This window comes from Periophthalmus magnuspinnatus, chromosome 22 (assembly GCF_009829125.3).
Source record: "Periophthalmus magnuspinnatus isolate fPerMag1 chromosome 22, fPerMag1.2.pri, whole genome shotgun sequence".
Classification (NCBI taxonomy): Eukaryota; Metazoa; Chordata; class Actinopteri; order Gobiiformes; family Gobiidae; genus Periophthalmus; species Periophthalmus magnuspinnatus.
The window spans coordinates 12,028,371-12,046,713 of NC_047147.1; the positions used below are offsets into that span (position 1 = coordinate 12,028,371).

The 18,343-nt window shown below is 39.2% G+C and overlaps 1 protein-coding gene across 1 annotated transcript; it reads left to right on the forward strand.

The window, feature by feature from the left end:
- The first annotated feature begins 2,805 nt into the window (after positions 1–2,805).
- Positions 2,806–17,676, forward strand: LOC117390465 (serine palmitoyltransferase 2-like). Its single transcript, XM_033988209.2, has 12 exons — positions 2,806–3,284; positions 4,280–4,471; positions 4,638–4,792; positions 4,997–5,145; positions 8,508–8,632; positions 9,484–9,577; positions 9,675–9,780; positions 11,212–11,431; positions 11,973–12,099; positions 12,687–12,822; positions 14,330–14,459; positions 15,606–17,676. Exons 1-12 carry the CDS (start codon positions 3,156–3,158, stop codon positions 15,723–15,725), a joined length of 1,683 nt encoding a protein of 560 aa, XP_033844100.1. The 5' UTR covers positions 2,806–3,155; the 3' UTR covers positions 15,726–17,676.
- Positions 17,677–18,343: the final 667 nt, after the last annotated feature.

Consider the following 18,343-nt stretch of genomic DNA (forward strand, 5'->3'; position numbering starts at 1 on the left):
TAGCCTCATCCCCACATCATTGTTTAAAATAAGAGGAGCTGATGTATCTTTATAATTGGGCCAAGAAAAAAAATAAATAAATAATAATAATAAAAATAAATAAATAAATAAAATAAAATAAAATACATAAAAAAATAAAATAAAATTATTTAAAATAAAATAAAAATGATAAGATAATAGTGATAAGACAGATATCAAGCTGATTCTCATGTGTGACATCTTTCAAACAGTAAATCCGAGTGTCTTATATATCATTACTTATACAACAGTGCCATCTGGTGGTTGACAGAAATATTGCCTTCAGGAGCCAACAGTCTAGTCATGAGGGAGGGAGTTGTGTTGGTGGAAAATCATTCTATGAAAAACTATATATTTTACTCTAAAACATAGTGGCTAATGCCACATGTTTACAGTTGATTCTAAGGAGCGTTTAGGCTACAGTATTTACAGTGTGATCTATGTTTAGTTTGTTTACAACTATTGGCTCAGTGACAGCGCGGTCGGAACGTTCGCCTCATGCATTCCTGGAAACGTCCCACGCCTCACTCCAGTGTTACTCACTAAAGTCTGAGGTTGCCATGTTACCCTGCAAAATAATAAGGCTGGTCTATGCAACTCTTCACACAATGTCAGAGTATGTTTAGGCTAATTTACTTCATCAAACTAACGCACATATTTCACATTCACGTTTTTGTGAGTTCTTGTCATTTTTTTTTATCTGCATTAACTCTCACGCACGAGACCTCCCCCCCGTGACATCTGTGCTGACTTTACGCAAAACGCCCCCTGAAGGAAAAGGAAAAACAAACAACGCTGTTCTAGTCTCCCATAACAAAGAGAGACAGAGAGAGAGAGAAGACAGAGGGAGACAAGGAGAGAGAGAGAGAGAGAGAGAGAGAAGGAGAGAGAGAGGGAGACAGAGAGAGAAAGAAGAGAGAGGGAGACAAGGAGAGAGAGAGACAGAGAGAGAGAGAGAGAGAAAGCGAGAGACACGGAGAGAGAGGGAGACAGAGAGAGAGAGAAAGACAGAGAGAGAGAGAGAAAGACAGAGAGAGAGAGAAAGACAGAGAGAGAAAGACAGAGACAGAGAGACAGAGAGAGACAAGGAGCGAGAGGGAGACAGAGAGACAGAGAAGAGAGAGGGAGAGAGAGACAGAGAGAGACAAGGAGAGAGGGAGACAGAGAGAGAAAGAAGAGAGGGAGACAAGGAGAGAGAGAGAGACAGAGAGAGATAGAAAGCGAGAGACACGGAGAGAGAGGGAGACAGAGGGAGACAGAGAGAGAGAGAAAGACAGAGACAGACAGAGAGAGAGAGAGAAAGACAGAGAGACAGAGAGAGACAAGGAGCGAGAGGGAGACAGAGAGACAGAGAAGAGAGAGGGAGACAAGGAGAGAGAGAGACAGAGAGAGACAAGGAGAGAGAGGGAGACAGAGAGAGAAAGAAAGATAGAGACAGACAGAGAGAAGAGGTAAAGAGAGAGAGAAAGAGAGAGCGAGAAGAGGTACAGAGAGAGAGACAAGGAGAGAGAGACAGAGAGAGACAAGGAGAGAGAGGGAGACAGAGAGAGAGAAGAGGTACAGAGAGAGAGAAAGAGAGACAGAGAGAAAGAGAGAGAGTAAGAGAGAAAGAGAGAAACAGACAGAGAGAGAGAAGAGAGAGGGAGACAAGGAGAGAGAGAGACAGAGAGAGACAGAGAAAGAGGGAGACAGAGAGAGAGAAAGAAAGACAGAGACAGACAGAGAGAAGAGGTACAGAGAGAGAAAAAGAGAGAGCGAGAAGAGGTACAGAGAGAGAGAAAGAGAGAGCGAGAAGAGGTACAGAGAGAGAGACAGAGAGAGACAAGGAGAGAGAGACAGAGAGAGAGAGAGAGCAAGAGAGACAGAGAGAGACAAGAAGAGAGAGGGAGACAGAGAGAAAGACAGAGAGAGAGAAGAGGTACAGAGAGAGAGAAAAAGAGACAGAGAGAGTAAGAGAGAGACAGACAGAGAGAGAGGAAGAGAGAGACAAAGAAAGAGAGTAAGAGAAAGAGAGAGTGAGGGAAAGAGACAGAGGAAGAGAGAAAGAGAGAGAGACAGATAGAGGAAGAGAAAGAGAGAGGCAGAGAGAGGAAGAAAGAGACAGAGCGAAACAGACAGAGAGAGAGACACACACAGAGAGAGAGGAAGAGAGACAGAGAGAGAAAGAGACTGAGAGAGAGACAGAGAGGAAGAGAGGAAGAGAGAGGAAGTGAGAAAGACAGAGTGGAAGAGAGAGAATCTACTGGGAACTAATTACAGCAGCATCACACCATCATTCCAGAGCTGAGCTTGAAAAGTAATGCCAGGCAACTGTGAGAAGTTTCGCTGTCACTGCGCTGTGCTGCCATCTAGTGTCCATACTGCCCACGAGGCTGTTTCAGTGACAATATTACATAATAATAATAATAATAATAATAATAATAATAATAATAATAATAATAATAATAATAATAATAATAATAATAATAATGTGTTAGCAGGAGTAGCTCAGCCCTATTCCCTGTTTCAGAAGCACATTAACAAAAGGTCAGTTAAGAAAATGATTTATCTTAAGTAAGTAAGAAAGTAAGTAAGTAATGTGTGTTCTATAAAAGAAAATGATAAAATCACGTCTACAACGTGATTGTTGTCTGTTTCGCCTTTATAACGGGCCTGACTGTCCATGTGTCAGCCCGAGGCTCAAACACAGAAAACATGCACTAGTGTGAGCTGTGTTTGAGCCTAAGAGTAGGTGACATGTCCGTGTCCTGTCCGTGTCCGTGTCCGTGTCCGTGTCCTGTGTGTGTCAGATGCAGGGGGGCAGGCGCTCAGGACGTTTGTGCAGAGCAGGAGTTGTCTGGAGGCGTCATCCTCTGGACTGGATGACGTTGTCTGCTAAACTGCATAGGTTGCATTAGATGTGAAGTGAAGTTTGTGAATAGTAGAGAAGGAGAGGGGCTGGGAGACGCGCCTGTGGACATTCAAACACTGCTGAAAATGAAATCTCTTCCGCTGCGATTGGCGCGCTGCTGCTGCGCGTGGACACCGCGCTGAGTGGATAAGCTCTGCCCGGATACTGTCACAGCTCTGCACCGCTGTCAGCCACCGTCCTCCTACATGATATTTCCTCTCACTCTCTACACAACAGTTGGCTAGAAATGACTGAGAGCCTCGCCACCAGCGCGATTAACGGGACTGTGCGTCACCGCGGAAACAACGGCCTGAAGCCGGAGCGAGAGGGCTGGCTCAAAGGACTCCATGAACAGTCCCACGGGCTGTCCGAAGAGGTAAGGCCCGGGAACGGATTAGAAACACTGATTAGGCTGTAGCGTTAAAGCTAACCACTTGATAAAAGTGAGTAACTATAGCAGCATTAGCAGGATTCATGTGTGAGAGTCATGCGCCACAGCGCTCTTCATACAGGGAAATGAGTTTGTTTAAACACACTGGATCATACGGATGCTTTCCCTCGACGACTCATTGGGCAGGCTGTGAGATAATAAAAGCCAGATGATTGTCATGAGACACTTTATAAACTCCTCTGCTGCCTGCATCCTGTTCATAGATAAGCTATCTGCTCCACACGTGCTCACCTTCACTAATCTCTAACTCAGAGGCTTGCTAACAAATGGTCTTTGCTGATTTAAAATATCCAGTGTGCATTCTCTGCAACAGCTTTTCAAAGAGGTTAATGAGATTTGCACCCATGGGTGCACCGTTTGTGTCTTGTCCCAGTTACAGGTTCTGTTAGAGTTGCCATTCAGTCATTAAACGGTGTTACTGTGAGCATATGCCACTGTGAGTGTCACTAGTACTGATCCCAGTGCAGTCCTGATGTAGACTTGGTTTTGTTCAGGCTTAGTTCGGGGTGTAGTCCAAAGTGTGTGCCAATTTTGATGTGGTGTGTAAGTACGAATGCCCTCTAAAGCCTACTAGAGCCTTCCAAGTAGACTAATAGTGCTAGTATAAACAAGTACAAATCAGTGGCATTCAGCTGATTACTGCTAAGACCGAGCCTATTCTGTTAGAGGTATGTGAGGGAGGCATGACCAGTCACATGCTGCACAAAGAACCATGAGCCCAGACCTGTGATGACAAGTGGGGTTGTCTTAGTGAGGCTGAAGGCACACTTCCTGTTTCATTGCAGCTACACCTCAATGTTATGTCTAGTACTGAATACACAAAATACAATAACTCTAGATTTTCAGACATTAGTTAGTGCTACAGATGAGGTTAATTGCATTATTTCATCATTATATATATTTTTTCTTTTATTGAACAGATTAGTGAACCACCAAATGGCAGCCTGTACCGCCGGCCCTTTGTGGAGTCTTTTGAGAAGACTCCCATGTTGGTGGCTGTGCTCACTTACATGGGCTATGCCATCCTGACCATTTTTGGACACCTGCGTGACTTCCTGCGCGCCTGGAAGATTGAAAAATGTAACATTACTGCAGAGAGAGAGGAACAAAAGGTACACTACTTTTCATAACATTTTCTTTCATCATGTTACATAATAATTGATAATGAAGGTGATTGTTTCTTAAAGGTCAGTAACAAAGATTCATTTCCTACTACTACAACTACTTAAAAGAAAAAAACAATGTCATTGATTTTTTTTTTTTTTTATTTCTCCTCAGGACTTTGTGCCTCTTTACCAAGAGTTTGAAAACTTTTACACCTGGAACGTGTACACCCGAGTGCGTGACATCCTAAACCGGCCAATATGCAGTGTCCCTGGAGCCACCATGGATCTAATGGAGAGGGTTTCCCATGATTACAACTGGACTTTTGAGTAAGAATCATTCAGCACAACTCTCTGAAAAAGATACAGTTTATTAAAAGGTTTAGTAAACATTGTAAGAAAAATAGTGTATTGTAGTTGTTTTCTTATTTGATATAAAAACATGACCATTTATGATGGTGCCATTCAAAAGTTATTTTTGCTGTGGTCTAGGAGCCCTGTGGTGATGACCTCTCACCTCTCTTGTCCTTGCAGGTACACAGGGCGAATAGTGCGTGATGTGATCAATCTGGGCTCGTACAATTATCTGGGCTTTGCAGAAAACACTGGTCCTTGTGCTGATGCTGCAGCGGAAATCACCATGAAGTATGGAGTGGGAGTGGCCAGCACCAGGCAGGAAATTGGTACAAGCACACATCGAAAATGTGCAATACTGCAGCTTTAGTGCTGTAGAATCCAGTTAGGGCTGGTCAGTTGCTTGTAAACTGAGCAGTTGTCTGATTGGGTTATCAGTGGCTATGTTTACAAGCACAGCAAAAACCTGATATTTATTTGATTTCTGGAGTGTCAGATTACTCAAATGTCACAATTGCATCTGATGTGAGCAATCAGAATTTTTTATAAATTGTACCTGTTTAGGTTTTGAAAAGGAGAAGTGTGTAAAAATGGCTAATTAATACGGTAAAGCCAAAAAAGAAAGAAACAAATACTGAAAATGTTATTTTAAACTTTTCCAAATATAACAATTACTGCTTAACAGACACAGGTCACCAAGTGTTTTGATGATAGATTTCCTCTGTGTAAAACTCATATCTATTTATTGGGTTATTCCACTTATCTGATTTTTACTGGCCATGTAAAATGTACTCAGTGTTTCAAGTGCTGCAATCAAATTTCAAGTTGCTAGTGAACAAAGCAGAAGCAGATATCATAGGACACTGAGAAAAGGTTAAACAAATGACATTCTAATCACATTTTCACTCAATAATTAACAACGTATCTGCAATGAGTTACCGTTATGCCAGTTGTGAAAGTAAATGCCACACAACAATAGGTGATTTTAAGTATAAACCTCTATGGTAATTGTGATCCAAATGAACAAAAACACAAACAAACATTGTATATAGAAATTTGAGTGTGACATGCATTTAGTCACACAAAGTCATCAAAGATCAAATTTTTGATACATTACTCAACACTATTTTTAAAGTGTTTTGATTTACACTGCATATTTAAGCTGTGTTTTTCTCTGAAAACACTCTGTGCCAGTTTGTGATATTGGGTAATGATACAGGACGTGCTTCATTGTATTTTTAAACTCCATACACATTCACTAGAATCATTTGAATAGTTTGTAGTCAAACTTTGAAACTACATCTATCGCTTTACCCTCATTAAAACTTCTTCACTCCTCGATGCACCAGAAGATATTGTAGACCTGAGACAATCTCACAATCAACACATAAAACACATAAAACAAAAAGATTTATTTCTCCTTGTATTTACTTTTAAATCAACACTGTTTATTTTAGGGTATTGTACAGTAAAGCAGTTCATTTGAGGATAAATATAGATGTTAATTTTAAAACTTGATGACATCACAACTTGTGATGGGACGATATTAAATTTTAGACTCACGATTATCGTGGCCAAAAAATCGCGATTAACGATATTATCGCGATAATTATTAACCTGTTACCGTTCCGACGGCCCGGGCCTACTTTACAACTTTACAGCAATGTACATACACTTCTGCGTCACCCGCACAAACACATCAAATGAAAGCTGCGGCGCTCCTCTTTCTGGATATGCAAAAAATTTTCACCTGCAATCACCACAGTGCTGACAGGAAAGACGTTTTTACACAAAAGTCACAAAGTGTGAATCTGGACTTCACTTACCATTGAGCGCTCTGGTTCGGTCAAACATCAACATATTCACACAAAGTTGGTCTCATTTGTTCCGTAAAGGTCCAGAGAATATAATCCAGTCAAGAAATTATGTCCACAAAATAAGATCCTCCATGTCCAATCTGCTGCAGGAAAGTACTCCAAATATGAAATCTGCTCCGTCACTTCTTTTGCATCTTTTGTCGATTTCAGGCATAATAAACTTCTGACAGCGCCAACTTTGTTCCCCAGTGCAAAACACACGCGTCAGCTTGTGATTGACACCAGTGGTGGCCAATAACGTGGGGGTTGTGGGTTACTGAGGCCGCAGACAGCGAATCAGTGCTACAGATGACTGAAAGTTCACGCCCCACTCTTCCCCTTGTAGAATCAACCAATTACATCACACACATTTAGTGACGTTTTCCCCTTACAGCCAATGAGCAGCGGGACAGGATGACGTATCATTCCATGGTTTTCCGTAAACAGACGTACCCGGAAGAAAATGTGTACTCCTCAATGCCATTTTATCGAAATGGACCAGTCGTTGTCGCGCCGGAAGTGACGCAAGTGCCCATCGACGAACACTTCATTTTTTTAATTAAGGCACTTTGGTGAATTGGGAAACGAGTGGATGCAGAAATGTGTGCATAATGGCGCATTTTATGTACTGTTGTTTTGCGTTTTAAACACGACGAAACGGATAAACCAAAGGGAGTACGTGATTGAGGACACTGTGGATGTTTGTACAAGTTAAACTAGAGGCATCTCTGACCCGGAGCGGTTCATGGCAAAGAGTAAAGATCCCACAGTGGACTCAGGAGGAAAGGACCTTATTTTTTGATGGATTGGATGCTGTTCTCGATCGGTAAGCGTGGTTTATTCTGCTATTGACTTAATTGTAGGTAAAATATACAGTGTATAATCGTTATCATTGCTTCTGTGGACATAGTGCGCATTCGGACCATGCGCTCTGACACATTTGTGTTCAGCTGTATGAATTAGACTTAATTTGTCTATTGTTTAAAAGGTGTTGTTTTATTCTGCAGTTTGCATTGTTGTGGGTAAAAATCTAAAATGTGCACACATTAGCATCTCATCTGTGCGCACGGGTGAGGCGCGCACTGGTACGTTCCTGTGGAGAGTTACGGATCAGACTTTATTGTTGATATCTGGCAGAATATAGTTCAGACATAGATAAGCACAGAAGCTACAAGTGTCATTGCTATGTCAGAGTGGGAAAACACCACAAACTAACATCTAAACGTTGTATTGGAACTGGAAACATGAGGCAGTGTGGTGCCGTAAAGGCGATTATAATCGTGCGCGATGATCGCGATTATAAAAAAAAAAATGCCACGAACGATTAATTGCGGACCTTTTTTTATTGCGATTAACGATATTATCGTATATCGTCCCATCCCTAATCACAAGGTGGGACAGAGCATTTTGAGTTTTGGGGATCCACACAGCCTAATAATGCAGGACATATGTGAATGAATCAATTCCAGGTATGTTTTTGATGCAGTAACAACAGTCTAACATGACTGAAAGCTCACTGGAGTCAATTCAGTGTAATATAGGATCTTTAATTAAAACCGCTGACCTGTGATAAAATAGTGCATATGTTCATTGACCTGAGACAATCTTGTGAATGAGAGACTTCAAATCAGTATTAATGATACTGTAAAACCTAATGCTGCCTACTATACTAAACACATGCTAAAACAAGTGAGTACACATAGATGTAAACCATATGGATGCTATAACTTTTACATTATAGTGATATGATCCTGATATTATGACTTTCCAAAATTCTTCTACAATACATGTGTTAAATAGTTTGAATGAATGACCCTTTTGTTCCTGTGTTAAAGGTAACCTGGACCGACATGAGGAGCTGGAGAAACTGGCCGCTCGGTTCCTTGGGGTAGAGTCCGCTATGACTTTTGGGATGGGGTTTGCCACCAACTCTATGAATATACCGGCCTTGACTGGCAAGGTATTGTCATATTTAATAAGTAAATGTCACAATATCTATTATTTACACTACCGAATTTGAAATCACTTACATTTTAAAAAGTATTATTCATTCACTGCTCCATATAACAATTTAACTTTTATGGGGTCTGAAGTCCTGAACACTTAACCAGCTCGTTTATAAGCAATCATAAAGTGTTGCGACCCCATTAACCACTGTTGCCTGGCACAAAATTTTGCATACCAGTACTTCCTGAGTGAGTGGTTAAACCAAAACAGCAGTGTTTCCTGTCACTACCACTCTCTGTGCTGCTCCAACACACGCACAGCTGTGTGTTCAATATCTGACATAACACTTTCTATTATCGTTGAAACATATGAAAGATTTAAATGAGCCATATTATGCAAACTTTTATGAGGTTTTAACCATTTATATGTGTTATAACTCACTTATTACCTCACTCAAACTTGTATTCATGCATGTTTGAGTAATTCTGTATTTCCCTGGGTTTGAGGGCTTTCATTTTCACTTGCGCAATTATTTCAAAACATTCAAACTCTGCCGCTATGATAAAATTAAGAGGCTGGGCCAGCAGCTAGATAGTTTTGTATTTTTGAACAGGAAGTCAATGGACCTGTTTCTGTTGTTTAGTTATTTTACATAAATGTGTTGTAAACAAAATGTAAAATCAGGACATACTGCTGGCATTTGTTACCTACACCAATGCCAAGTGTTTTGCCCAAGGACACTATACAATATACAATGCCCAAAAATTTTGCCACCATAATTTTTGGGTCAAATAGCCAAATGTCTCTAACAAACGAGCTAGGAATCGCTAATAGATGCTAATTTGTGAGCGCTGGTTCCCACAGGGCTGCCTGATCCTGAGTGATGAGCTGAACCATACCTCTCTGGTGTTAGGAGCCAGACTGTCCCGCTCTGTTATCCGGGTCTTCAAGCACAACAGTGAGTCCAAGTCCATCTACTGTGATACACAAACATATTTTACCGGCTATGCACAGTTCAGAAAAGCAAGAAAATCTACTTATTTTTGTCTTGTCAGATATGCAGAGTCTGGAGAAACTGCTCAGAGAAGCTATAGTCCACGGTCAGCCCAGAACGCACAGACCATGGAAGAAGATCCTTATACTGGTGGAGGGCATCTACAGGTACTGGATAAAGAGGGTTTTTTAATTTTTTTTATTATTATTGTAGTATTGGAGTTGGTATCGGGTTTGAAATTTTAGTGACAACAGTAATATGAGTATCACATAATCTGGTGACAGACTGTTTCTAATGTCACAAATTACAAGTATCCAGTAGTACCTGTTGTATTAGTTACTTAAGGCGTCTTCTTTATACTCCCACACAAACTGTCTCAAACATGGGACTGAAGCCTAACCTAAACCAGACTAGACCAGGACCTAACTTGGAATCAAAATAGCTGGAATACAAAACCATGTCTACATCAGGACTAACTTAGGCGCAAACAGGACAAGTGTGAATTTGTGAATAATAGCCACTGGTTTCCACTTTTTCTCGTGTACTTTTGTCATATTTAGTTGAAGTTTTCTTTTCTGGCAAATTTGCAAGTTTGATATAGAAAATATACTCTCTTATTTTTCTTCATCTATAAGTGGCCCTTATACACCGCCCTTGTCGTGTCTGTGTCCTTCTCACACTGCCATTTAAGTAACTGGCTCCAGCAGCTGGTGTTTGTTCTGCAGATGTTGCTCTCAGAAGTTGTCGGTCTTGTAAACCTGACTGTGGGGGGAGCTGCTGTTGGTTGTTAGCTATTAAAGTTAATTGAAAACGTAGTTGATTTTGAAGTAAATATCCCAATAGGTCTGTAACATTTGTACTGAAATTATAACTCCAGCCACCAGGGGTCAGAATTAAAGCAGCACCATATTTTTTTCTTTTTTTTCATTTATTTTTATTCATTTCAAGCACATGTTTTCTTCACTTTTTTTCTTATTTAAGCTCAAAAAGGAGTGGGAAGAAGAAAACTTATTAAATCCCACCCCTATCCCACCCGTATAAGATTCTTGGTGGGAGCATGCCACTTTCATGTCCCCATAGAGACAGAAAGTTAAACACAAACTTTGCAACATTCTCGATGCAAAGCTATAACATCTCCCATAACATCTATATTGAAATAATTGCTTTTATTTTAGGGTTTTTGTTGTTTTGGGTTTGTTTTTTTTTTGGCTGAAATCGTACATGGTGGGGCTTTACTTCATCTAGTTTTGGCTGTAGATTTTATAGTAGTGTGAAGCTTGTTGTAGTGTGATAACATCAATGCCTTGGCAAAGATCTTGAAGTAGATTTAGTTGCTGAAAATCAATAACAATCATAAACTGAAAACACTTTATGACCACATTAGACAGGCATAGAAAACTTTTCAGAGCTGTCTCCTGTTTTGGTTCCTCTTCTCTCAGACGTCTCCTTTTCTGGAAGTACAGATTTGTTTGACAGAGCTGATTTAGAGGAACGTTTGCCTTTAAACACAGCCTTCTCAAATTACACCATGGCTTCCTGTCCTAGAGCTCTCCAGAACATGTGCTGACAAACCCTTAACAGCTGTTCTCCCCCTGCAGCATGGAGGGCAGTATAGTGCGCCTACCCGAGGTGATTGCCCTGAAGAAGCGCTACAAGGCCTATCTGTACCTGGACGAGGCGCACAGTATCGGAGCGCTGGGGCCCAGGGGGAGGGGCGTGGTCGACTACTTCGGCTTGGACCCCAGTGATGTGGATGTGCTGATGGGCACTTTCACTAAGAGCTTTGGGGCCGCTGGGGGATACATCGCAGGGAAGAAAGTAAGAACCAAGTGCTTTGAGGTTTTTTAATAGAAACATCACAGTTCTAGGGAATCATGCTCTGCAGGCATCAGTGCTCTCATCGGATTATTACAGAGCTGTTTGGGAAGTGTTACGTTAATGGAAAATGGCTGCAATTTACAAAGAGCTTTTATGACTCCATGGGCACTCAAAGAGCTCTACATCAAGTATTCATTCAAGCATTCAGACTGATACATTCACAGACTTCATGGGCTTACTAGAGTAGATTAGGTTAAATCAGAATCCTTGATTGTTCAACAACATGTCAAACATGAAATGCGAAATAAAAATAATTGTACCAGTGTCTGCCATACAGCATTAAAAAACAGACGTGTAAGCATTTAAAGTGAGTCCAGAAGCCTACCTCTCTTGGACTACTGTCTTACATAGTCTTGGATAGATGTAAAACAGGGAGGGGGATCAAGCCCACAACAACTGAGTCGAGTTAATGAAACACACAAAATCCTAACAGCAGTTTTATATAAATGTATTCTGACTTAGTTCCTGCTTGTGATTGTAGGAGATGATTGATTACCTGCGCTCCCACTCCCACAGTGCAGTCTACGCCACCTCTATGTCTCCTCCTGTGGTGGAGCAGATCATCACTTCTATGAAGTGCATTATGGGAGAGGACGGCTCAACTATAGGTCTGTTTGTATCTATACTAATTGTTTTAAATGGGAATGTTTTATTGTTATTATAGTTTATGTTATTATGTACTGTAAATTATCTTGTGAAGTCCATTTCTGTGTTTGCATGTAAGTTTGTTAATGCAGCTGTTTTAGCTTTCACTTTGGCCACCAGATGTCAGTGCTATCTAATGATATCTGACAGAAAGTCTTACGTAACTCTTCTCTTTGCATTTACCATCCCTTTTAAAATTGTTATTATTGGTTAGACATTTTCCTCATAGAAAACAAAACTATATATTTGCACATTGCTCAAAGGAGTTCACAGATTCATGTTTGCTTCATCTCACAGAGTTCTCATGTGAGAGCAGCACAAACATAACACACAGTGAAAGCCTTGATCTCCCCATGGCTTTTCCATTCTCAGATGTGAACAGAATTTAATTTTAGTTGCTTGTATTTTTATCATCTCTTTTGTTTTAAACTTTTAAAATTCTCATTACTTTGATTGTACAGAAATGTGCACCAGTCACAATTGTCTATACTGGTGAATTCTAGCCTTCGTTGTATGTCTGTGTAAGCACATTTCTGTCTGTCTTCTCCAGGTTGTGATCGTATAAGGCAGTTGGCGGAGAACACAACATATTTCCGAAAGCGTCTTCATGAGATGGGCTTTATCATTTATGGCAACAATGACTCTCCAGTTGTTCCCCTGATGCTCTACATGGTTGCAAAGATTGGGTATGCTGCAGTGCTGCACAGACTCATCACAACTGAATCAAAATCACAATTACCAGTCATGTAGCTGAGTCTTCTACAAACATGATATCAAATGCATGCAATCCTTGTTGTAGATTAGAAGGTCATATATAAACATCAGTTGTAATAGGTACAATATATGAATAGAAAATAGAAAATCACAATACTGAGGAAAAAATCAGATTTTTTTTTTCTCCAAAATTACTCTTCAAAAGCTTACATGATATTTCACAATTTACTCACACTTAATTATTTATTTACTTAATTTACTTTACTTCAATTACTTTTTCAGCCATACCTCAGGCTGCAGTGAGCCAAATAGTTGCGTCTAAAGGCCAGAGTTGTGGACTTGCCGTGAACTGGACCAGCGTCAGATTTGAGACTTGACTTGGTATAACTGGACTTGACTTGGAGACCTGCAACTTGAGACTTCTCCTCAAAACATAAATTGTGTTAAGAATACTCTTCTGTAAACTGATAATGTACTTTCAGGGCTCAATTTAATAAGAACAAACATTCTCCTCCCAGCTTCTGCATTTTTGAAGAGGACTTTTTAAGATAAACCATTTACAAAAATACAAGCTGTATACAGTAATTTGGTCTTGAAAGTAGGGCTGGAGTCGACTGAAAAAATTCTTATTCAAATAAAGACATGTCCTGTAGATCAAAGGGGTGTGGCAAAAGCTGTCAAACTAATTACCAAGCTCTATCTATCTGACCTCAAATGCACTCACAAGACATAACTGTACAGGAATGCAAAACAGCAATTTATGCAGAAAAAAGTACTGGTAGTAGAAAACAACATATTTATATAAAGACAGATTAAACTTCTGAATCATGAGTTTAACCTACAAAATGTTTAATATATATTATATATATAATAAAATGTTCAACATTTTAAACTCACTCACTCACTAGGTTCCCTTTATGCTGTTGTCCCATATAAATCCTTATCTTAAATGACTAAAAGAATACATATTACTTGAAAGGAACTCAAAGTATTTAGACTCTGAAACGTGGGGCCATTGACTCTGGGCTTTGACTGGGCCTTGAAGCTAAACACTTGAGTCTTGCAAAATACGGCTCACTTGGCCCACCTCTTGCAGTGTTGTTTGCAAGCAACAAAATACCCAAAAATCCTTGTAGGGGCCAATTATGGGAAAAGCATAGCAAAGTATACAAGCACAAACATGTTATCAAATGCAGTTCTTGTCTTAAATGTGGAGTCCATATTTGAATGTGCACCTCAATTTCAAATCTTTAGTAAAAAAAGATCACAAATCTAATCCTTATACAGAAATACAGCTATTAGATATTTTTTTTACTAGATCCAGACATAATAGAAGTTCAGATTCATTGTTTAAAAAAAATAAAAACACAATTTTAAATCTATGTTTTTACATTGTATATGGTGCCATTACTGGTTACTTTTTAATTAACATGTAGCCAAATTACCCAAGACTCACTCCAATTCTGTTTTGTTCCACAGAGCGTTCGGGAGGGAGATGTTGCGGCGGCACATTGGCGTGGTGGGGGTTGGATTCCCTGCAACGCCCATCATCGAGTCCCGTGCCCGCTTCTGCATCTCCGCCTTACACACTCGAGAGATGCTTGACAGGGTAACTCATATGAATGTCATTTTGAAGCCCCGCATTGAAAACAGGATATTATTTTTGGCCCTCTGCCCCTCTGCACCATTGTCAGTGAAATGGACTAATCTTGAAGTCCAGATTTCGAGCCTTTGTTTATCTAAGGAAGACCCACAAACTCTCTCTGCATTGTTAGGGCTTGTTAAAATCAGTGCAGTTGTCTCTTTTCTTGTGGACGGTGGTTCCTTAGCGTCCTCTTTGTGCATAGATTTGTATTTGTGAAATTCCTTTGGGGTTTCTTAAAAAGTGTAAAATAGTCCTGGCAGTCTGCATCCCCTAATTGCATTTCTGTTTTTCAAACTGTAACAAACTGAAAAAGAAAGCTGTGCAGGCAGCTGTGTTTTTTGGCACTGATACGGGGTGTGTGGGATGTACAAAAATGTCCTCTCAAGACGATACTTGTATTTTGCAAGATTCATAGTTACAACAGTTTACATATGAGCATTTACCCAAAGTAGCTCTGAGTTGTGGAATTATAGTAGTTGTGCTTGTGCCTGTAAACAAAGAGTTTTTGGGGTCAATCCATATGCTAGATGACAGAGGTTAGCACTTTTGCCTTGCAGGGTTCAATCTATTGTCGATAACAGGTATACATAAACAATTGAATACACATCTTTAGTTTACTTTTAACTTTACATGTTATACAGTAGCCCATACCTGCCTTTGAAAGTGCCATCTTATGCATCACAAACTACTTTATATTATTTTCTATAGCTGAGGCTTAACCACTCCAGCATGAATCATTTTCTTGTATCATTTTCCCTGCTCAGGTTTTGATTGCTGTTGGTGATTTTGATTGTTCTTTGCAACTCCAAAACTGAGCCAGCTTGACCCAGTCCTCCACATTAATACGATCGCATCTGCTTGATATTTGTTCAGTATTTTAGTCATTGTACTTTGACCTCTGTCATCATCACAGCACGGCTCGATGTTCTTTATACTAATGTCACCTACGCAGCTGCCTTCTTTCTTGTTCAAATATATGTTAATGAAGCTATGCTTTTATGAGGTTAAAACAGTGCATTGTTTTGGTTATCTATAGTTTTGTATAGTATAGTATAGTTTGTATAGTTACTGCACATTGGCTCTCATTGACTCCTTCTATTGTCTCCCCAGGCTCTGAGTGCCATAAACGAGGTGGGAGATCTTCTTAATCTCAAGTATTCACGTCAGAGAATACGACCATCTTTGGTTTGCTCGTGTGATGACAATTCATTGGAGGACATTAACAAATAACAGTGGTCAGTGTCAAGACAACACAGATTCACAATAGGAGATAGTTATAAAGCTTTTCTGAGAGAGCTTGTCTCCAACACTGCCTTGCCTTAACTAGAAGAAAAAGTAATTTATATTACTCAATGTCAGTCATTTTTGTAACAGTATTTTGCTATGTAAAATTATTTTGCTATAATATTTTTAAATGATAAACTCACTATATTCTAGTCTGTAAATGCCAGTGTCCTTGGGATGAGTTAAGTTGTGAATGTTTTGACCTGTGACAAGAACAGATAAAATAATCCTCGAAAAGAGAATGATATTTTGAGATCTAGACTAAACCAAAAATGTATCACTGGCAGCAAATTTGTGCAACGTTTGTTGTAGGATTCTCAGCATTTTAAGTACATTTTTAGGCTGTCAAGGGACAAAGGGCTCTGCAAATAGGATACACAGATACTGTGCTAACAGTCTCTCTCATCTTAGAGCACCCAGCAAGCAATGATTTTTATTGTACTTTATACAATTGTATGATGCATGGTCATAAGATCATTAGAATATTCAATAATATTTTGGATGTACTTTATGGTTGTATAATTGTATAAAGTCACAGTAATTACCAACTGCTATTTGGATCAATAGGGTTGATTATTATTATTATTATGTATTTTCATGTCAGTTGACAAGGTCATTCTATGTTGTAAGGTCATTCATTTAATGTGAATGGGCCTACGAGTTGTGATTTTATATACCATCATAATTCATTTTTACCATTTATTTTTAAACATTGAGATCTCAAACACCAAATACCATTTTTTTAAAAAGAATTCACAAAGCAAAATCTTCTCAGGCGCACACATAGATGAACCACTTTTACTGACTAGATATGATTGAAGTACATCAATAGAGCCCAGTTCTTTGTAAAATACTACAATTATAATTACAAGAATATCTTTTATACAAGTTTGATACCATAATAGGGTACTTTTATAATGATAAAATTGTGTTTGAGCTTTAGAAAAATGTTTTGAGGTTTTAATGATCTGATGAAACTTCACCAATCATTTTAAAGTTTACAATCTTTTTTTCTTTTCCGATCTTCTTTGTCTTTGATTTCTCAAAGACACTTTTATTGAAGCTTATCTAAGTATATTGTGGTCAAAGATAATGACAATACATGACTTACTTTGTGGAATCTTAATTGAGGTGTTGCTACACTTTTACCAGACAAGAGTTCAGAATAAAAAGACTGCACATATCCACTCCTGCATGCAGCCACCAGGCATCAAAATGCACGCGCTGTTCTCAAACAAACCCTCCAAGTTCTATGAGACCATTTGTATCTATTATTCCTAAATGGGAATGTTATATTCTGTTTTGTGTAAAAGGCTGGGCTTAACTTGAACATATACGTGTTATGTTAGGTAATATGCACTATCAGATGTGTGGTCTTAGTTTGGTCCTGGTTTAGTTCTGGTCTAGTCCCAGTTTAGTTCCAGTTTCAATATGGTGTGTGTGATAGTGTGAATGCAGCCTGTTAAAAGATGCCATCTAAAGACTGCAGCTATGTTTTAAATGCACTATGTGTATGTCTGTGGGTAAAGTTTAGCTTACAACTTTGTCACTACATTCAACTTGGGGTAATATGATGATGCAGGTTTATTTGTTATGGTTACATCCTTTAATTTCCAAAATAGAAAGCCGCAGGGACATAAGAACTGAGGTAATGCAATCATCTTCCATGTAGTTCCCCTTTTGTATCTTTAGTGATGAATCTATGTTAATACAGTGCCTTGAAGAAAATTGTGTACTAAATATTTTCTTTTCAGTTGAGTTCTGTTGCCTGTTTCCTTGTATTTAATATCACTGATTTGCTCCATTGTCACCACTTCAAATGTTTGCACTTTGACAGCAGATTACTCTTCTATTGTGGCTTTTATGCCTGTTGGTAATAAAATGATGAAATGATAAACTTGTTTTTATTGTTCATGAGTGCATTCATCATATGAGTAAAAACAGTTCTTCACAGTAGATGATGAGTGATGCTTGCATGATTTGAATTCAATGAAGTACTTTTAGTTTCCTTGTGTCTTTCCTAAAGGTCAAAACTCAACACGTTATTTTGTTTTACTCCTGTGTGCGTAGGTTAAAACTCTGGCAACCCAGGGTCAATTGTGATAGTAATACCTCTTTTTAAACTGTAGGAGTGCAGGCTACATACAGTTTTTTTAATTCATGGTGAACAAATAGTTTATTAACGATGATTCAGGGTTACTAACTTAAAGGTGCACTATGTAACTTTTCTGGTGGGGGTCTGTCACCTGCTTGTCTCCGTGGCGATGTTACTTCTTTGCCTTTCACAGCATGATATTAAATGTATCTATATCTCTGGAGACAAGCTGGTGACACCAAGTTACAGGTCACGTCTGTGGAAAGGCGAGCCCACTCATAGTTTTATTAGTGTAGGGACAGTTTATTAACAACAACAAAGCATTTATTTTTGTTTAATCAGTTCAAATTATATCGTACTTACAATGTAGTATTGGTGTGTCTGTGTATAACTGCGTCTATGTTTATACTTTGTAGAGAACACGGTTAATCATTACAATGTTGTTACTGTGTAAAGTGTATAAAGTACT